The following is a 22,722-nucleotide window of genomic DNA, read 5'->3' as shown; positions in this document are numbered from 1 at the left end:
CGCTGGCAGCGATTGGAGTATCTCAGTCCTTATAGGACCAGTTTATAGAGGTACTCAGTTTTTCCTGATCAGCAGGCCCAGGATTTGACTTTGATATCAGAAGCGTTGTGTTTTACAGTAGACGCTATGAAAGATTCTATTCTCCAGGCCTCACTGTTCATGCTAGGGCTGGTACATGTGTGTAGAATCCTATGATTGAAAAATTGGTCAGCCGAAGCACCATGCAAAAAGCTCTTGGCTAGTTTCCCTTTTTATGGTGAACAGTTATTTGGAGACGATCTGGATAAGTATATCCAAAGAACTTCTAATGGGAAAAATTCCCTTTTACCGGTTAAGAAGCTTTTTTCTTTTAAATGTGCTTCTTCTCCAGTGCCAGGGATATCAGCCTCCAGGCAGTCACAATGGCCTCCACCATCAGATTCAAAAGTAAACCTCAGGGTCAGTCCCAGGGTCAAAGAAGTACCTGGGGGAGGAAACCCACAAAACAGAATATTAAAGCCTCCTTCTGAAGGGGCACCCCCACTCGCTCGAGTGGGGGGAAGGCTTCTACAACTTTCAAGGGTCTGGCAGGAACAATGTCAGGACAGATAGGTGGCTTCCTCAATTTCCCTAGGTTACAAACTACAGTTCCGAGAGTTCCTGTCTCCTCGTTTCTCAGTTTAAACATTCCCAGAGATCCAGTGAAAAAGAAGTCTCTTTCTAGCTTTGGATCATATCTTGTCTCAAAGAGTGATATTAATGGTCCCCTTGTAAGAAGCAAGGTTTAGGGTTTTATTCAAACCTGTTCACGGTTCCAAAACCAAACAGGGATGTCAGAACCAATTTAGGTATCAAAGATCTAAAGTGGTTTTTGAATATCCGTTCTTTTCGTATGGAATCAAATCTGATCAGTAGTCTCCATCCTACAAGGGGGAGAACTTCTGGCGTCAATCGACATCAAGGATGCTTATCTCCATGTGTCGATTTTCCCCGCTCACCAGAAATTTCTACGCTTCGAAGTAGAAAATTTTCATTTCCAGTTTGTAGCTCTGCCTTTCAGTCTAGCTATTACACCTCGAGTGTTTACAAAGGTCCTGGCTCAACCTTTGGCCAGGTTAAGGGCTCAAAGTATAACAATACTAGCCTACTTAGACGATCTTCTCTTAATAGATCGATTGGTAGCCTGCTTAAACCAAACTTTGGTCACCACAGTCAGCTACCTGGAATTACCTAGGTTCGATTCTTAACCTGGAGAAATCTTCCTTAAAACCATTAAGGAGATTGCAGTACTTGGGGCTGATAATAGATACAGCTCAGAAGAGTGTTTTTTGCCCCGGAAAAGGATCAGTTCCATAAGGGAACTGATTCAGTTGGTCAAAAAAAAAAGAATCGTTCCTTAGCGCAGTTTCCTTCAAGACTGCTGCAAAACAGTATCCTGTCAACTTGGAACAAAAGGGTCCAAGCTCTGGACTTTCCAATGCATTTATCACCCGATGTGCGTCAGAGCCTCAATTGGTGGTTGATATCCAAGAATGCTTTCTACCAGTTACCTGGAAGGTGGTAACAACATATGCCAGCCTTCTGGCTAAGGAGCAGTCCTGGAAGAAGCATCTGTCCAAAGGAAATGGTCCAAATCAGAGTTGACCTTGCCCATCAATATTCTAGAGATTCAGGAAATAGGCCTGTCCCTCGAGGCCTGGACGCCCAGACTACGCAATTGTTCTGTCAGGATGCAATCCGACAATGCCACAGCTGTGGCCCATATCAATCACCAAGGGGGCACGAGAAGTCGTGCAGCCCAGAAAGAGGTGAATATTTCTATCTTGGGCAGAAAACAACATTCCTTGCCTATCAGCAATTTTTTCATTCCAGGGATAGAGAATTGACAGGCGGACTACGTGAGTCGCCAACAATTGTTCCCAGGAGAATGGTACCTTCATCCCGATATCTTTCTGTCAATATGTCAAAGATGGGGAATTGTGGATGTGGATCTGTTTGCGTCCAGGTTCAACAACAAGATCGACAACTTTGTGTCAAGGACAAGGGATCCGATGGCATTTGGAACAGATGCCTTGGTTATTCCATGGATTTCACTGATCTATGCATTCCTTCCTGTTCTGCTGCTTCAGTGCCTTCTTTCAGGATCAAGCAAGAAGGGAAAGAGGTGATTCTTGTGGCCAAGGAGATCTTGGTTTGCTGAGATCGTAAAGATGGCAGTAGGGGACCCTTGAATCCCACTACTATGGCCAGACCTTCTCTCGCAAGGTTCGGTATTCCATCCTACCTTACAAATGCTAAAATTAGCGGTTTGGCTATTGAACCCATATTCTAAAAGATCGTGGGCTGTTAGCTTCAGTAGTTTCTACTTGGTTAATGCTAGGAAGCTGGCCTACAGAGTCCTATACTATAGAATCTGGAAAGCATATGTCTCCTAGTGCGAATCCAGGGGTTGGCACCCCAGGAAATATGTCCTTGAATTCCTACAGTTGTCAGCCTTATCTGCCTTTTTTTCAACGACCACTTGCTTCACTCTCTCTGGTTCGTAACTTTGTTCAGGGGGTAATGCGGATTAATCCTCCAGTTTGGTCATCCCTGAACCCTGAGGACTTAATTTTAGTCCTGTCCGCTTACAGAAGCAGCCTTTTCAGCCAATACGAGCAATTCCCTGGGTCCTCTTGACGGGGAAAAAATAATTTTACCTGTAAAATCTTTTTCTTTTGAAGTACATCACGGGACACAGAGGTCCCGCCCCTCTTTCTAGTATACATGTGTATTGCTTTGGTACAGAACTGAGATACTCCCAATATGGGAGGGGTTATATAGGGAGGCAACTTCCTGTTTAGGGTGTGCCAGTGTTCATCACCTGAAGGTGGACTATAACCCACATAGTAATTACTATGGCTCTGTGTCCCATGATGTACTTCAAAAGAAAAGGATTTTACATGTAAGCTGTTATAAAAATCCTATTTTTTTTTCTTTTTTTTCTTTGAGGACTGCTTCCGATTCATGACATCTTTTATTTTTTATTATTGTTTTTGTTAGTGTCGCTGTTTTTATTATTCCATATCTGGTTAGTTTAATAAATCACATATGCATCAATCAGTTATTGATATTTACCATTGTATGTGTTTTAATGGCTTTAGATATCTAGAGATAATTCTGTTGGTGCTCTTAATTTAAATATAAGGACCAGTTGATTTATTGAGCACCACATCTTAAAGAGATTAAGAAAAAATAAATCAAAGCAGAGAGATGGGATTTTTTACAGTGCAGAAACCTTCTAACCGAAAAGTTTAGACACATGGAATTCTTTTTTTAAACTATGATTTTATTATAAAACTCCATTAAAAATTATGCCGCGTACACACGATCAAACAAGCGGGTTGAAAAGTCCGGCAAACTCAAGTCCGCCAAACAATCCCCCCGTGTGTAGCCTCCGGCATACTTTTTTGACCCGAAAGTACGGCGGACTTAGAATGTAGTTTTACACTTCAATCTTCCCGCCGGACTCGCATTTCGGCGGACAATCCAGCCGTGTGTATGCCAGTCCGCCGTACTTTTGAAATGAACGGACTTTTCCCGCCCGGAGAAAAGTCTGCTCATTTCGAGCGGGTCTCCAGGTAGGAGGGGCCAGCGACGTCTCCTTCGGTATGGACTTAAAGACGAAAAAAATCAGCATGGGGGTCCCCCCAAAGTCCACAACAGACCCTTGTCCGAGCACGCTACCCGGCCGGCCAGGAAAGGAGGGGCGAGCGAGCGCCCCCCCCCTCCTGAGCCGTACCAGGCCGCGTGCCCTCAACATGGGGGTGCCTTGGGGAAGGGGGGGCCGCGCGCCCCCCCCACCCCAAAGCACCTTGTCCCCATGTTGATGAGGACAAGGGCCTCTTCTCGACAACCCTAGCCGTTGGTTGTCGTGGTCTGCGGGCGGGGGGCTTATCGGAATCTGGGAGCCCCCTTTAATAAGGGGGCCCCCGGATACCGGCCCCCCACCCTATGTGAATGAGTATGGGGTACAATGTACCCCTACCCATTCACCTGTAAAATAAAGTACAAAAAAAACACAACACACAAGATAAAATAATTTATTGCACAGCTCCAGGGGTCTTCCGTCTTCGGGGGTCTTCTCGCCGGACTCCTCCGCTATCTTCTTGTAGCTCTTTTAGTAGCGGAGGAGCCCGGCATTCTTCTTCGTCGCCGCTGCCTCTTCTTCTGACTTCGGGGGTCTTGTCCCCCTCTTCGGTTCTTCTGCCAGGCCACTGCGCCTTCTTATAGCTCTTTTACAGGCGGTGGCCCGGTCTTCTGTCGCCGCCGCCGCCTTCCGTTCTTCTTCTTCTTCTCCTGGAGATGTTGACTTGACGTTCTCTCCGGCCGCAATGCCAGGGACGCGCTGCGCTGCGGCTTATATAGGGACAAGGGGCGGTGTCACATGGGTTGATGTCACATGGGTTGGTGTCACATGGTGACCCCGCCCCCTTACGATGTCACAGTCCCGGAGGATGCTGGGACTGTCGCCATGTGACATCAACCCATGTGACCAACCCATGTGACATCAACCCATGTGACACCGCCCCTTGTCCCTATATAAGTCGCAGAGCAGTGCGTCCCTGGCATTGCGGCCGGAGAGAACGTCGAGTCAACATCTCCAGGAGAAGAAGAAGAAGAATGGAAGGCGGCGGCGGCGACGGCGACGGCGACAGAAGACCGGGCCACCCCCTGTAAAAGAGCTATAAGAAGACTTTGGGGGGCCCCCACGCCGATTTTTTTCGCCGTTGGGGTTCCCCTTTAAGTCCATACCAGGCGGCGGGGCCAGCGACGTCTACTTCGTGGGCCCCGCCTACCTGGAGACCCGCTCGAAATGAGCGGACTTTCCTCCGCGCGTGTGGGCGAGTCCGTTCATTTCAAAAGTAGGGCGGATAGTACGGCGGACTTAGTACGCTGTATTAGTCCGCTGAAAAAGTGCCGTGTGTGGGCAAGTAGCCCGTTCGGAAAGTCCGACGGACAGTCTGGCGGGAAGTCCGCCAGACTAAGTACGTCGGACAGACGGCTACGTGTGTACGCGGCTTTAGAGGCACCAAGCCTCTAAAAAAGCCCACACATAATGGTAAAGCCAACTACAACCAATAATATTGATGATCAAATATATGTTACAGTCCAGCTATAACATTAGCAGCGCTAAAAGTTGTTCCACATTTAAAATATCATAAAGTGCATAATCAATTGTCCAAAAATCAATCAAATCACAAGTCCATTAATATTGTTTATGTAGGGTATATGTCCAATCATGGATCCCGTCACCACACTGCGTGTGTAAACTCCCCTATGGTAATGAACTTACCAGATAGACCCAGAACATACGCCTGTATTGATCTGATCTTTGCACTAGGGAATATGGTGTTCTACAGATGTGAGCACATGGCTTGCTGCTGCTATCTTTGTTTGTGATATTTAGATGGAAGGACATATTCCCTGGTGCAAAGATCATATCCAGTAATATATGAAATATTGGTCTATGTGTGCTGGGAGAGAGGGATTATTTAACTACAGTATTGTTCTTTGATCACTTCTTTTGTTTTTTGAATAATATTGATAAGCCCGTTGAAAAAGACACCTCCCCAAAAAAGATATGATTGTATTTCAAAATATACATCATAATCATAGAATATACATATATCCAAAGGGAGGCGTAGCCTCCCAACGTGTTTTGCAGATAAGGCTTCTTCAGGGGTTCATAGGGTAGGTTTCAATATGGTTACTGAAAGGGAAAATAATGTCACATCATAATCGTAGAATATACATATATCGAAAGGGAGGCGCAGCATCCCAATGCCTTTTGCACGCAAGGCTTCTGCAGGGGTTCATAGGGTAGGCTTCAATATGAATACTAAAAAAGAAAAATAATATCACAAAATAATATAATACGTAGAAAAAATGTACAGAAATAAAAATTTATACGAAAATGCTTACGTATTTATCAGTGTATAACTCGCACAGGCGTATAACACGCACATTCGTTTTAACAGGGAAGTTTCAGGAAAAAAAATTATATTTTAAATGAGGAACTTTGAAGCAAAATAAGGGTCAGTGCCCATCTACAGCCTCACATGTGCCATCAATGCAGCCTCATCAGTCCACATCAATGCAGCCTCACCATTGCCATCAATGCAGCAGCCTCACCATTGCCATCAATGCAGCAGCCTCACCACTGCCATCAATGCAGCAGCCTCACCACTGCTGTCAATGCAGTAGCCTCGCCATTGCCATTAATGCAGCAGCCTCACCATTGCCATTAATGCAGCAGCCTCACCATTGCCATTAATGCAGCAGCCTCACCATTGCTATTAATGCAGCAGCCTCACCATTGCTATTAATGCAGCAGCCTCACCATTGCCTTCAATGCAACAGCCTCACCATTGCCATTAGTGCAGCCCGATCGATGCCCATCTGCAGCCTAGAGGGGACAGGGAGGGGAGCAGATTACATACTGTGAGAATCTCCTATGATAGACAGAACAGTCGCCCCACTACCCTGTCGCCTCTGAGGCAGCTAAAAGTGAAGTATTGGCGTATAACACTCACCCGCTATTTGCGCCCGATTTTCATGGTGAAAAAGTGAGTGTTATACGCCAATAAATACTGTAAATAAATCAATTCAAGCATGCATTCCCAAAACAGGTATGCACCCTGAGGGAGTGATTAGATCTAATGACAGCCTCTCAGCAGGTGATCATGAGTATAGGAGGCAAAAGGTGAAAGGTATGTGAAGATGAAACGGATTAATGGTCAAGTGATCCCAAAGAGACGCTCAAGGAGGAGTCAGATGCCCATCTTGGATTGGTGCCTCTTAATGTAGGAGTTTTGTAATCAAATTATAGTTGTTTGTTTTTGTTTTTTTATTCCACGTGTCTGTAAAATTATTCCATAGAAGGTTTCTGCACTGTAAAATCCCCTATCTCTTGCTATTGGCACTCTTACTTTACTTTCATGTCCAATTGCAATGTTGTTTTATAACACTTTTTTTTTTTCCTGCCATTTAACTAGAAAGTTCAAACTCAAGTAAAGCTCTAGGTAAGTACACACTGCAACTGAATTGCTTAATAACATCTCCAGCATTGTGATTGACTGAGTCTTCTATCCTGTCACCTACAGAAAACTGTAGTGCAAAAGACGAGCTCCTGAAGGGAACTAACGGAACTTTAAATCTACCCAAACCCCCCAGTAAATATTATTCAAATAATGAGTAAGTACATTTTTCCTAATTAAAGAGAAAATGTTAGAAAATAATATTCTAGGAAGATACTCAGATAATTAGTTCTATAGAACAGTTCAAATGAAATACTACAGTATCTTTTCATTCCAGGGAAAAAGGGATATTTCAAGGGAAAGGAAGGGAGACAAGAAAGCAAAGGGAAAAAAAGGAAAGCAGGAGAAAGGGATAGGGTGGATTTGATTTAAATCACTAGTAAAAAGGCTGGTTTTAAATCAACACCATTTAAATCATAATTTTTAAAGAGCAACTATTTCTGTCCCATAGCAACTCCTCCTCTGATCCGCTGTTGACTCACGTCAGTCCTGTTTATTTTAATGGGACGGCTGGTGATACAGCAGTGACAAAAAAAGATGAGGGACGTGGCAGCAGCAGGTGAGTGGATGCCCACTAGCAGGCGATGCCATGAAGGATCTGAAATGACAGGTGCTCTTTAAATGTAAGAACTTGCTGGCTGTTAGAATCTTTAATATTTGCAAACAAAATAAGGTTTCCTATTTAGAATAATAAGCTGTCAGGTTAGTAAAACAGCGATATCAGAACCGATTCAATCATACAGTTTGTAATGTACATAGATTTGCAAAACAATGGGATAAGGGAATATTCCTGAACTTTGTTTTTATCTCATGCTTACTGTGAAATTGTGTGAACGCCTCAATGCAGTGCATGTTATCTCTGCTTGCAGAGCTTGGATTCATTGAATGATTTTACCAAAAATGAAAATATTGCAGAATATACAGGCTTATGCTACATAACTAAGCTCCATTTCATGCTCAATAAATTAAATGATTAATTTATCTTAAATAGAAAACTATATTTAGATAGATTTTTACTCCAAAAGCATTTTATTAAAATTAATTAATTTGATAAAAACTAATTAAAAATCTGATTTTATTTTTTACATAAAAAAAAAAAATCATAGATTTTTATGTACCCTGGAATGGGGTAAGGAAAGAAAGAAAGGGAGATGAAAAGGGTAAGGAATAGCAATAGCGGCCCGTATGGTTGCTATGGGCCTTGTGGTAATAGGTGGTCCCACAAGGAGGACTGTTATGGAAAACTAAACCATTACATTTCTGTTAAAAAATGAAGGCAGACTCACCTCCCAGATCCCCCTCTGTGCAGTAAGAAGTATTTAGCTATCTTAGTAGTATAGAATTATTGCCCTTTGAGCTATAGACTGAAATGAACTCTACATGGCTAATGCAATTTCAAGATCCTTTGTTAAAACCTTATCAGATATTGTAGAGGGGGCTGCATACTGAAGGTTTTTCACCTTCATTCATAGAATGCATGAAGGTAAAAAAAAAAAAAATCACGGTTTACAACTACTTTAATTAGTTCAGGTCTGCTCTATAGCAAGAAAAGGGATCAAAATGTGGGAACAACCAGAATTATTACAGTGCACCAACCTCTTGAAATGAAACCACCCCCATACAAAGATGCACCGGTTAGAAATCGATGCCCCAATGAGCTAGATCTGAATTTACAGTGTGAAGCCATGTAAAACAATGCAAAAAATATTAAACTGTATCACAGTACAAAACCAAATAACAGATAAAACTTATGTAAGCTAGATTCTGTAGTTAGCCCGGAGTGCTATACAACACACTACTAATCTAACATTTGGAAGTACTGCTTCATTCCAGCATGGGTGTGCACACCACACACCCATGGTGGAATGAAGCAGTACTTCCAAATGTTAGATTAGTAGTGTGTTGTATAGCACTCTGGGCTAACTACAGCAACTAGAGCCACTAGAGCAACTACAGCAACTACAGCAACTACAGCAACTAGAGCCACACCGGCTCTAGGGGACGAAAAACTGGGAGGGGGAGAGAAGCGCAACAACCATAGTGTAGCATATCAAGTGTAATTGTAATAGATAATTTTAAAAAAGCACTCACAAAGTTAAAATAGAGCTCACAATGGCAGTGGGGTAGCCTCTGGGACAGAGATCAAACACAAACCAGTATGCCTTGTCTTGGCCACCGGCAAGGGAGCGGGGGTGGATTGGAAGCAGGGAACCCCTGTCACTGGAAAGCCAAAGCCATGGATGCAACACAGAGCCCAGGGCAAGAAAGCCACCCTTTATAGTAGGAAAATGCTGAAGCTGGATCGCATTTCAAAGCAACCTTGCTTCTTCTTCAGAACCTGAAGAAGATGCAAGGTTGCTTTGAAACCCGCTCCAGCATTTTCCTACCACACAAGGTGCAAAAAATGGCCTGGTCATGAGGGGGGTAAACCTTCCAGACTTTGGGATCTCTCCTGGGTTATATTCCTAAAACTAATTATAGAGGATGCAACAGCCCTAGGTAAGTAGTAACCACGAGTTGTCTGAAAGAAAATCGCTCCATTAACCTATCGACAAAGTCAGTGTTGATGGGCAATCCCTTACACAGAGCTATTGTGTTCTCCTGGTGGGGGAGCAGGAAGCTGTCCTGGCCGGGAGAACACACAGTGATTACTGCTAGCCACTGTACTAATCACATGAAAAAGCCAACATGCTGATTGTACCCAAATCTAGGGCCGTCTTTAAGGCAGGGCAAAAGGGGAATCTGCCCTGGCCCCCATCATTGTTGTTGGGCCCAAAGCAGTTGCCTCATACTTGCCAACTATCCCAGTTCAAATTCCCTTGTCCCTTTAAATTTTAGTCACGTGCTGTGTCCCAATATCTCAGCGTGAAGTTGTTACTAATGCTTCTCAGCTCAGCCTATTGTTGTGTACAGATTACTCAGCTGCAGATCCTGTCTTTACATGTAAATAACCTGCATTGATATGGAAATAGCGGCGGGATTTAATAAGTAAATAGCCACGGAATGGCTGCATTCATATGTAAATAGAGTCGGCATTGATATATATATCATGCCCCCTGAGGTCATATCCCCCATCACTTCTGCTGAATGCTATCCATCGGGGAGGTAAAGGGTCATGCTTGAAAGTCCTGCCTACAACTGTGAACTAGGAACCCTTTTTCAAAATAACATGGTGCCACAGCACCCTGGCCTGAATTTTGGTGCAAGTGAATACGCACATCTCAGCAGATGCGTGAGGGTGTCATTAAGGATTAATGGCACTGCTGTGTATCTGATAAAGGGCAGCACATTTCTGTGGTGTCAGTAAAGTAGTCTTGCACGCCTTCCCGACACACACAAATATGAATGCAGGCTCAGTGTCTCAGTTACATTAGTGGTCAGTTTTAATCTAATCATTGCATTGGGGCTTGGTGTACACTCTTTTCATTCACATTAGTGGCCAGTGTGAATGTCCCTCTTACATTGGTGTTCAGTGTAAATCCTTCCTTACATTAGTGGTTCCTGTGAATGTTCCTATTACATTAGTGGTCAGTGTAAATCTCCATTACATTAGTGGTCAGTGTAAATCCCTGTTACATTAGTGGTGAATGTGTGGGCCCCCTCACCTCCCCAGTCCATGGTGTGCAGGCAGTGAGGAGATGATGTGCTGTAACCTTTAGCAACCAATCAGTAAGCAGTAATGATGTGCATTAACCTCTTGCAACCAATCATTGAACAGTAAAGGATTTTCAGTAACCTCTAGCAACCAATTAGTAAGCAGTAATAATGTGCAGTAACCTCTAGCAACTAATTTGTGAGTGGCAATCAACAAGCCAAAGTCATGTGCATGGGGGGGGGGGGGGGGGGGCAAGAAAATGTTATCCCAGGGTCCAATCAATATTAAAGACAGCCCTGCCCAAATTGATCAATGGGCTTGGGTACAATCAGCCTGCCCATAGACTATTCAAATCTCAGCCATTCCCTGCTGAACCAGCTAAGATTCAAACCCTCTATGGCCGGCTTAAGAGTATGTTTCCTTACTCCTTACCCCCAAACCCCTGAGCTGAGGTAGCCCAGCTCCTCCACCAATGCTCTATAGTTTCTGATACTATCCATCTCCTGGCTGAAAGAAGTATATTGGACCCTACTGAGCAGGCATGAACTTTGGGTGAAGAAGCCAGTGGGAAGGACTGGCTGTGTTGTCATTGGTAGTAAGAACTTACTAGGAGTAGAGCTTTTGGGAGGGGGGGGGGGGGGTGGATGGGTTACCTCAGCTCACAGGAATAGGGAAGGGATCTGAAAGAAAACTTTGATCAGAAGTTTCCGTACCTTTTTATTGTGTCTGTGTTCTGACCACTGCTTTTCATCCTAGGAAGTGTACATGGACAATATTGGTTCCTGAAACAAAGCACATTTTGCTCACTTTTGTTCGTTTTGATGTGGAATTTGATTACGCTTGTGACATGGATTATCTGGCTGTCTATTTTGAAAAAGGATATTTAGTTGGTGAGTATTATCTGGTATGTTTCCAAGCAGTGATTAGAAATATAAAATTCCAAAAGTAAAATTTTTCAAAAGGGCAATTATGGCTTTGAAGCACATTCCTTATTTCTAATTGAGAACACTTCATGTTCGTTTGTGCTAGATCAGTGTTTCCCAACATTTTTTAGTTACAGCACCATTTAAAAGTATGCAAACTCTCCAGGCAACCCAGTCTAAAATCTGGCCACATCATAGTCCTACCTATTACATCAGGAGCCCCTCCTTTCATCATCCCCTCTTCCACATCAGTCATCAGTCCCCTCTGACTATGGCAGCATGCAAATGTAGAGGATGTCTGACTTCCAACCAGTGGCGTAGTGGGGGGTACGGTGGCCCCCGGGTGTGACATTTAGGGGGGCGCCAGTATGTGTCACTGGCTGCCTCCTCCTAATTTTAAATTCCTGTGTCCCGCCGCTGTCTTCTCCTCCTATCCTCCAGACTGATGCAGGCCAGCAAGACAAGAAGATGAGTGAGAGTGAGACTCCCTCGTGAGAGTCGTGTTACTGGCTCGGGGGGGGGGGGGGGAGAAGGTAGTGTAGTTATGTAGCATGGTGGTCAGTCAGTCAGTGTAGTTTAGTATGGTGGTCAGTGTAGTGTAGTGTGGTGATTAGTGTAGTATAGTGGTCATTGTAGTGTAGTATGGTGGTCAGTGTAGTGTAGTATGGTGGTCAGTGTAGTGTAGTATAGTGGACAGTGTAGTGCAGTATGGTGGTTAGTGTAGTGTAGTATGGAGGTTAGTGTAGTATAGTTGTCAGTATAGTGTAGTATGGTGGTTAGTGTAGTATAGAGGTCAGTTTTTAGTATAGTGGACAGTTCTAGTGGTCAGTGTAGTGGACAGTGTATTGTAGTTCTCAGTGTAGTGGAGTGGACAGTGTATATTACAGTGTAGTGGTCAGTGTAGTGTAGTGGACAGTATAGTGGTCAGTGTAGTTGTCAGTGTAGTGTAGTGGACAGTATAGTGGTCAGTGTAGTTGTCAGTATAGTGTAGTGGACAGTATAGTGGTCAGTGTTGTTCTCAGTGTAGTGGGCAGTATAGTATAGTGGTCAGTGTAGTGGACAGTATAGTATAGTGGTCAGTGTAGTGTAGTGTAGTGTCAGTGTAGTGTGTAATGGTCAGTAAAGGAATCAGGTTGGTCAGTGTTGAAATCAAGTAGGTTAGTGTAGTGGTCAGTATAGGAATCAGGTAGGTCAGTACTATTGTATTTGAAGGGACTCGGGGAGGCTAAAAGTCCACAGGTTAGGGGGCACAAATTACTTGTCTTGCCCCGGGTGCTGACAACCCGCGCTACGCCACTGCTTCCAACCCCTTCTGATCGCTGGGGCAGCTCTGCATACTAGCTGCTCTTGATTAGTGTTATGCATTTCCATGATGCTGGTAGCAAAAATAAAGGATGCAGCGTGGCACCCCTGAGAAGCCCAGATGGCACCCAAGGGTGCAGTTGTGCTAGGTTATTGAATCTAAACAAAGTCACTGCTTCCCAATAGGGATGGGCGAACGGTTCAGCCCGAGCATAAGTTTGGTCCAAACTTTCGTTCGCCGAACATCCTAAAAAACTATTTGTTTGACTGTTTGTTCAGCCCCCCCGAACCAACCACAATGCATTGCGGCGATGAACTGTGTGCGTTACTGACAATTTAACTCCATATAGTTCTGTACGCGTTACTGCCAGTTTAACGCCATATACTTTTGTGCATTACTGCAAGTTTAACGCCATTTACTTCTCTGTGCGCTACTGCAGTTTAATGCCATATCGTTTTGTGTGTGTTACTGCCACTTTAATGCCATATAGTTTTGTGTGTTACTGCTAGTTTAATGCCATATAGTTTTGTGTGTTACTGCCAGTTTAACGCCATTTACTTCTGTGTGCGTTACTGCTGGTTTAATGCCATATAGTTCTGTGCTTCACTGCCATATAGTTCTGTGGCGCATTATATTGCAGTATATTATAGTGTATCTGTGGAGTGTGTCTGTGTAGTGTGAGTACTCAAATTAAAATGCACCAAACACCACTTTACATTGATTAAAGTGCATCTACGTGCAAATTTCCATTTCTTCTTTACATTTGCTTATAAGCACCACCCCCTCCCTCCCAATAATGTCTGGGAAGACAACAAGGAGAGGCAGACGTTCCCTTGGCACTGTAAGCACAGGCAAAGGTGGACATGGTGGTCAGTCCTCAGGCAGGGCATCATTTCCTCTATTTAGTGAGTTTGCCCATGCTATCCAGCCACAGCATGCAGAGGAGGTGCTGGACTGGCTTACTAAACCTTCCTCATCCTCTGTCACAAAAGCAGAGACAAGTGTGCAGTCCCTTGCGGTTGCCAGAGTGGATAAACCTGGCTCCTTGGATGAAGGTATAGCACAGGGTGTCCCAGGTCCTAGCAGCACACCTGTCAGCAGCACAACACCAGCTGTAGCCAGCAAATTTCTCTGCCCCATCTGCTGCAGCAGGAAAAAAATACCGTCCCTACCACCCACATGCCCAGCATCTAAATGCAAGCTTGTCAAAGCTGTTGGCTCTCCAACTTCTGCCTTCAGCCTGGTGGATTCTGCCCCCTTCCGTGAATTTGCGCAATGTGCTGTACCACAATGGCAGGTTCCCAGTCGTTACTACTTTCCACGTAAGGCTGTTCCATCTCTCTAGCATCACATGGAAGGGAATGTTTTGGCATTGTTGGGCAAGGCAGTCAGCCGTAAAATCCTCCTTACTGCTGACACGTGGTCCAGCAAGCATGGGCAGGGATGATATATTTCGTTCACAGCACACTGGGTAACTCTGCTTGCAACTCAAAAGGATACAGGACAGGGCTTGGTGCTACAGCTTGTTGTGCCCCTACATCTACATACAGCTAGATGTGATGATCCCAGACCTGGGAGCTCTACCCCCTCCTCCGCCACCTCCATGCCTTCCTCTGCAGAATTGTCCTATGAACATCAGGTACCCCCTAAGAGTTCAAAGGGTTATTTCATGAGTGAGGGTAAAAGGTGCCATGCAGTGCTTCAGCTGGTGTGTTTAGGGGACAGGAGTCACACCGGAGCAGAGATTGTTGCAGCTCTGCAGGGACAGGCCCAGAGGTGGTTCACATTACACCAGCTGGATCCAGGAATGGTGGTGTGCAATAATGCTTCAAACCTGTTCTTAGACAGGGAAAGTTGACACATGTGCCATGCCTGGCACATTTCCTCAATTTGGTGGTGCAGCGTTTCCTAAATACCCAGGGTTGCAAGATGTGCTAAAGCTGGCCAAAAGGGTCTGCAGCCATTTCAGGCAGTCATACACAGCCAGTTGGATGAAATTCAGCAGGAATTCCACCTGCCGTAAACTGCCTGATTTGTGACATTCCCACCAGGTGGAACTTGACTTTGGCAATGCTGCAGTGGCTATACATGCAGCAGAGGGCCATCAATGAGTACCTTTGCGAGTACGGCATGGCGATAGGCTCAGGCTGCCTCTGCTTTTTTTTCCCATGCCAATGCCTGGTCATTAAGGATGCATGGAACTGTATTGTCACCATTTGAGGATACCACAAGGATGATGAGCCATGACAGTGCATGCATCAGTGGCACAATCCCTGCTGTGTTCCTGCTGGAGCAGACTCTGCGTGGCATTATGGACAGAGCACTGGAAGCAGAGCAGCAGGAGGAAAAGGAGGACTTCCTTTCCTTTCAAGGCTCACTTTATGCTTCAAAGCCTGCGAAAGAATAGGTGGCATAAAGGAGGATGATTACTGGTTGGCAACCCTTTTTCCCTTTATAAGGGGAAGGTCTCAGAATTCATACCGTCCCCACAGAGATTGCAGAAGATAAAATCACGTTAAAGAGAATTTTTTTTGAACATTTTTCCTGACTCCAGTAGATTACAGTGTCGTGTAAAACATAGTTTTGAGTCTTCTGTTGGTCAAGAGAGGAGCATTAGAGAAGGCCTAAGTGAGGCTTTTTCGGAATTTTTTTAGTCTTAGCCGCCCAGGGCTGGCAGCTTCCACATCTAATCGGCAGCATCTGCATCACATGGTGGACAATTACCTCAGGACCAGAAAAGAGATGGAGAGCTTTCCAGCTGACGATCCACTGACTAACTGGGTCATGAGAATAGACCACTGGCCAGAACTTGCCCAGTATGCTGTTGAGTTGTTGGGCTGCCCTGCATCCAGCTGCTTTCAGAACAGCCATTCAGTGCTGCAGGAGGTTTTGTTATTGATCATATAACGTGTCTGTCCACAGACTCCATGGACCGTTTGACTTTTATAAAAATGAATCAGTCCTGGATTACAGCTATGAAGCCCCTGATGCCGATATCATTGATTAAGTCTTTTTGGGATGTGGAATCTCTGCAGGACTTTGAGACTGCCTAGCTTTGAGGGTGTTCGATCATTTAATCTGGAAGAATATTTTTGGTATAGGTTGCATGGGCACAATTAACAGCCAAAGACCCATTTTTCTGTACCTGTATGACAGGTGCATATCATTGCAATTTTTTACAGCAAGGCCAATTCTTGCTTTCATCAAGATTCCCTCTATAGGGTTACGGTGGGGAGGTGCCTAAAGACCAATTTTTACACACCTGTTACTTCTATCCAAAGTCAAAGGGACACCAGAATGTATCCAAAAAATCTCTAATTTTGTTCCCAGTGCACTACATTGTGGCCTCATCATACACACTGGCTCCCCAGCTCTTGCTGAGAAAAATAAAGGCAGCTTGCAGAGATTTTTTTTTTTTTTTGGCTTTATAAATGCAATGATTGCTACAGCAGGTTCTAGACATGGTACAGACCCGCCACTTTACAGGTAGACTAAGGGGACCACCCAGGCACTATATTGGAAGGAATTTTTCATTTTTATGCTTTCACTTTAAAAATCAAAAAATCACTGCTCATTTAAAAAATGACATTTTTACAAACTTTTTTTTTATTCATACATGTCCCTTAGGGCAGGACCTTGACCCCTATAACCATTGTATTCCCAATTACTTGCATATAAGCCTGCAAAAGGGGCACTTTGGATTTTTGATGCTTGAGACCCATTGACTTTGATGGGGTTCGTTATTTAGGTCAGAACTTTTCCAGTGTTCGAAAGTTCTTTTGCAGACCAAACAGGGATCCATTTGGCCCATCCCTACTTCCCAATATGGTTAAACTAGAGAAGTCAGATCCGTGCTGGGGTGTCTATGAAAGAATGTAGGCAGGCAGGGGGTGAACCCACCTGGCTTAGGTAAGAGGCAATGGATTAGGCAAAGATACAATGGCAGTGAGCAGTAGAGTAGCTAAACCAAGAGTTGGTGTTAAATAGTCCAAAATGAAAGCGTTAGGGCAGAAATGGAGAGCATGAATCATACTCAAAGGCAAAATAAAGGTATAGTCCACTTTACAAGTAAAACTGACCATGCAGACAAGGGGCCCCAAAATATTACAATGTTACTTTTTCAAAATACATTGTAATGTAATTGGCAAACCCGTAGGCCTCTGCTGGCATTCCCAAAGCTTACCTGATGTACTCCCATGTTGTTTACCTTTTACAATTACAATTATTACAATTACAATTATTCTCAATGTCTCAGTTCTCAGTGTCAAGGCAGTGTGCTTCTCTTTTTCAGACATGGCATATGTACATTGCATGCTCTTCCTATCCCAACAAAGTTGAACCTCTGGTGAGGGTGCATTGCACCTAGAGTTGCCAACTCATCCCTTTCAACCCAAATATATATTAATTACACAGGTTCTGAGGCTAATTTATTGCAGATAAGGAGCTAAGTGAGTTTAACCACTTGACCACTGGGCACTTAAACACCCTTAATAACCAGACCAATTTTCAGCTTTCGGTGCTCTCACATTTTGAATGACAATTACTCAGTCATGCAACACTGTACCCATATGATTTTTTTTTCATTTTTTTCCACACAAATAGAGCTTTCTTTTGGTGGTATTTAATCACCGCTGGGTTTTTTATTTTTTGTGCTATAAAAGAAAAAAGACAGAAAATTCTGTAAAAAAAATGAATTTTTCTTTGTTTCTGTTATAAAATTTAGCAGATAAGTAATTTTTCTTCATACATTTTGGCTAAAATTTATACTACTGCATATCTTTGGTAAAATAAGTACAAATTGGTGGATATTATTTGGTCTTTGTGAAAGTTATAGAGTCCACAAGCTATGGTGCCAATATCTGAAAATTGATCACACCTGAAGTACTGACGGCCTATTTCAATTCTTGAGACCCTAACATGCCAGAAAAGTACAAATACCCCCCAAATTACCCCTTTTTGGAAAGAAGACATTCCAAGGTATTTAGTAAGAGGCATGATGAGTTTTTAGAAGTTGTAATTTTTCCCCACCATTCTTTGCAAAATCAAGATTTTTTTTCCTTTTTTTTTTCACAAAATTGTCATAATATCAGTTTATTTCTCACACACAGCATATGCATACCATAAATTACACCCCAAAACACATTCTGCTATTACTCCCGAGTATGGCGATATCACATGTGTGAGACTTTTACACAGCGTGCCCACATACAGAGGCCCAACATGCATGGAGCACCATCAGGCGTTCTGGAGCACCCAGGACAATTCTCACATTTCTCTCCTACATGTAAAAATCATCATTTATTTGCTAGAAAATTACATAGAACCCCAAAACATTATATATGTTTTCTTAGCAAAGACCCTAGAGAATACAATGGTGGTCTTTGCAACTTTTTATCTCGCACGGTATTTGCGCAGCAATTTTTCAAACGCGTTTTTTTTTGTGGAAAAATACAGTTTTGTGCTTAAAAAAAAAAAAAAAAACTTTAAATGTTAGCCCAATGTTTTTACATAATGTGAAAGATGAATTTACGCCGAGTAAATAGATACCTAACATGTCACTCTTCAAAATTGCACACGGTCGTGGAATGGTGCCAAACGTCGCTACTTAAAAATCCCCATAGGCGACGCTTTACATTTTTTTACTGGTTACATGTTTTGAGTTACAGAGGAGGTCTATGGCTAGAATTATTGCTCTCGCTCTAACGTTCGCAGTGATACCTCACATGTGTGTTTTGAACACCGTTTTCATATGTGGGCAGGACTTATGTATGTGTTTGCTTCTGCATGCGAGCACATGGGGACAGGGGCACTTTAAAAAAAAAAAAATTTATTGTTGATTTTACTTTATTTATTTTAGTTTGACATTTTTTTCCCCAAAAATAATTTTTTTGATCACTTTTATTCCTATTACAAGGAATGTAAACATCCCTTGTAATAGGAATATGGCATGACAGGTCCTCTTTACAGTGAGATATGGGGTCAATAAGACCCCGCATCTCACCTCTAGGCTGGGAAGCCTGAAATAAAAAAATAAAAAAAAGATTCTGGCTTTGATCGAATTGGCGAGCTGGTAGAAGCACCGGAGGGCGGCGGGAGGGGGGGGGGTATTGCAGAGTATTGGCAGGGTATTGCAGAGTATTGGCGGGTATTGCAGAGTATTGGCGGGTATTGCAGAGTATTGGCGGGGTATTGCAGAGTATTGGCGGGCATTGCAGAGTATTGGCGGGGTATTGGCAGAGAATTGAGTGGTTAATTTTCGGTGAGCAGTACTGTGGGCACTGCAGATGCAGCCCACAGCGCTGCTGACACCGATCGGTACAGAGAGGGGAGGGAGGAACCGGCGTCGTAACATGACACCGGTTTGTTTACAAGTGATCACTCCGTCATTTGATCGCGGCCGTTTACCATGATCCGACCCAGTGGTCATGGATGCTCTCAAGTGAGAACGGAATTCTGGGAGGATATAACGGCCTCTCAGAGTTAAGCAACCGCCCTGTAGCCGTTATTCGGCTATGGGGAGGTTGTTAAGTGGTTAATTACAGCCTTAATCAGCCACAGAACCTGTGTAATTAATATAAGGCGGTAATTAAACTCACTTAGCTCCTTATCTGCAATAAATTAGCCTCAGAACCTGTGTAATTAATATGTGTTGGGGTTTAAAGGGATGAAGTGGCAACCCTACTTGCACATGTGTCATGGAAAGAGAGCATGCAACTTTTTGCTGTGTTTCAGAAGCTATTAGAGACAGACAAAGATAAACAATATGGAAATATATTAGGTATGGTTAAAGGGTTCCAGCAGAGGCCTAGTGGTATGCCATCACATTGCATTGTATTTACAAAATGGCACAGTGCATTGTAATATACTGGGGACCTTTGTCTACATGGGCTGTTTTACTCATAAGGTAGACTATACCGTTAATCACTAGCTGTCCAGCTGCCGTGGTTACATGGCGGTACGTCGGCTCTCCTGTGCGAATTGCTACAGCTGTACAGCGGCTCGTGCAGGCGCAGTTGCAGGTGGGCGCATGCTGCTGGTGGCGAGCTCTCGCTCCCACTGCGGGCACGTGCCCGTGGGTTGGGCAGACTCGATGTCTACCCGCGATCACCTAGTACAGAGGAAGAACGGGGATCTGCCAGTGTAAACAAGCAGATCCCCTTTCTGAAAGGAGACATGACAGAGATCTACTGTTTCCAGTGATTGGTCCCCCCTACAGTTAGAACACACCAGGGAACACACTTAACCCCTTGATCGCCCCCTAGTGTTAACCTCTTCCTTGCTAGTGTTATTTTTACATTGATCAGTGCATTTTTATAGCATTGATCAATGTAATAATGTCACTGGTCCCCAAAAGTGTCATTTGGGTTCATATTTGTCCGCTGCAATGTTGCAATCCTGCTAAAAATCGCAGATCACTGCCATTACTAGCAACATTAACTTTAAAAAAAAGCAAAAATATATAATATATATTGACCCAAACTAATGAATACATTTTGTTTTTTTATATAGATTTTTTGGGGATATAGATTATAGCAAAAAGTAAAAAAAAGATTTTTTTCAAAATTGTTGCTCTTTGTTTATAACCCAAAAAATAAAAACCTCAGAGGTGATCAAATAACACCAAAAGAAATCTCTATTTGTGGGAAAAAAAAAGGACGTCAATTTTGTTTTTGTACAATTTCACACGCAATTGTCAGTTAAAGTGACGCAGTGACGTATCGCAAAAAATGGCCTGGTCATTAAGGGGCCAAATCTTCCAAGGCTGAAGTGGTTAATACAGAGAATACATTCAGGTAAAAAAAAAACGTTAAAGCATTCTCTGCATTAAAGGATCACTAAAGATAATTTTATTTTCAAATAACAAACATGTTATACTTACCTCCACTGTGCAGCTCATTTTGCACAGAGTGGCCCAAACTTGGTCTTCTGGGGTCCCTCGGTGGCTGTCTCGGCTCCCCCCCCCCGCAAGGACTCAACACCTTCACGCGAGCGCCATAGCCGCTCACTGTATCACTCGGGCACACCACGTCATTGGATGTGATTGAGACCAGCGTGAGCCAATGGCTCCGCTGCTTTCAATCCAATCACTGTAACCAATCAATAGCCAGGCTGAGCGACAAAGAGGATGTCGGGGGCGAGCGCGGGACTTTCGAGGGGTCAGGTAAGTAAAACAGGGGGCGGGCGGGGGGGCGGTATTGTCAGATGTTTTTTCCCCTTAATGCATAGAATGTATTAAGGTGAAAAAACACGTACCTTTACCCCTTTAACCCCTTTAAGGTAAAAAATGCCCCACTACCTGTCCTACCCTCCTTTGTCCCTAAACATGTACCTGGTTCCATGGCACATCTTCAGCTCTGTCTCTGGCACCCAAATCACTCTCCCTGCTTGTTGCTTTCACAGGAGAAACTGGTGACAGTGGAGCTATAAGATCCTGTGCTGCCATCAGTCGAATTAATAGGAGGAGGGAGTGGGGGCATGTCTTGCTGCACCCATGGCCCGACTTACCATTGGGCTTGACTGGGCTCAAGCCCATGGGCCCCGCCGACCCCACCTGTTTATGTTTTAAATACCATATCTTCTTTACATTTTAAACACTAGGCGTCCACGCTATAGCCGAAAGACGGCTGCAGCGCGGACTCCAATTGCTGGGAGGACGTCCCTGGACTTACTGAATATTTAAGCATGCTTACTGAATATATGCATACTTACTGTATATTGGTCCAAGTTCAATATAAAAATACATCCATACATGTGGACTTTACTTCATGTTGGGCCTACTTCCAGAGATTACAATTTAAGATGGTCTTGACCTTTATCTTGGGTTTTGTTGTCCCACACTATGATCCAAGATGTAATTGTATGGAAGACCACTTCTTATTGTCCTGTCCACAATCGTTTTGATGTTTTATACCCAGGTTACAACACAAAGTATGTTATTCCGGTTCACTTCTGATGGTGGTCAAATGCTAACTTGAGAGCCTAGCGAATACCCACCTAATTGCCAAGTTTTTCTGATGTTTTGTTTGCCCCACTCATGTACCTTTTGTCTATACAGACCTTGCGAGGATTGTTTGCTGCTCTGTAAAGTGCTTTTGTTACTTTTTTTTTTCCAAATATAGTTTTATTAATTTTATCGGTACATAGAACAGAGAAAAAAAAAAAACAAACAGTCTGGTGACCATATCCTATAGGTAACAGAGATTGGTGAAAACAGGTGCGCAGCACCGGTAGAAGACAAAATCCAGCTCAGATCGAATATCTATGGTTGCCCTAGGGCACTGTGAAATGCACAGACGTATATTGAAAGTAGCCACTTTGATGACCATCCTCCATTCATATATAATTGACCACAACCATATATCACCACTGTGCAATGTAAAATACGTGAACTGGAATCACCAGAGAAAACAGAGAGAATGGATAGTCTGAAAATAAAGAAGGAGAAGCAATAAGTAGAGATAGGGATTGGGGGAAGGAGGGGGGAAGAGGGAGAGGGAAGGGAGGAAGGGGTAACGGGTAGACAAATCTGTAGAGGCGGGTCGCAGGGTCTCTAGGCTCAATAGTAGAGCCCCCGGGTAACATACACTATTTAACACGTCAGGCGTCAAATAAGGGTCTCCCTGCATCTGAATACTTGAATAGGTTCCAACGGGTCCATTTCTGCTGATACACCTCACGTTTATCCGCTGCTGTCAAAATCAAGTCCTCCATTTTATTGATTTCTTCAACCTTTCTCAGCCACAATGCCACCGTAGGTGGGTTTTGCTGTTTCCACATGAGGGGAACGCAGGCCTTGGCCGCATTCACCAAATGTCGTAGAATAGATTTTTTATAGGTCTTGAG

General features: G+C 43.7%; 1 protein-coding gene across 1 annotated transcript in view; it reads left to right on the top strand.

The window, feature by feature from the left end:
* LOC143926238 (ovochymase-2-like) overlaps positions 1–22,722 on the top strand; it is a 192,323-nt gene that overhangs the window by 50,959 nt on the left and 118,642 nt on the right. Inside the window, exons 8-10 of the mRNA XM_077450229.1 lie at positions 7,017–7,043; positions 7,125–7,215; positions 11,410–11,543. Of these exons, the coding sequence (XP_077306355.1) occupies positions 7,017–7,043; positions 7,125–7,215; positions 11,410–11,543 (252 nt within the window). The remainder of the gene's footprint in view (positions 1–7,016; positions 7,044–7,124; positions 7,216–11,409; positions 11,544–22,722) is intronic.

Source organism: Lithobates pipiens, unplaced genomic scaffold (genome assembly GCF_037356315.1).
Source record: "Lithobates pipiens isolate NorthernLeopardFrog02 unplaced genomic scaffold, aLitPip1_a1.2 Scaffold_10, whole genome shotgun sequence".
Taxonomy (NCBI): domain Eukaryota; kingdom Metazoa; phylum Chordata; class Amphibia; order Anura; family Ranidae; genus Lithobates; species Lithobates pipiens.
The sequence above is the reverse complement of the archived record's forward strand: the minus strand, read 5'-3'. Positions and strand labels throughout refer to the sequence as shown.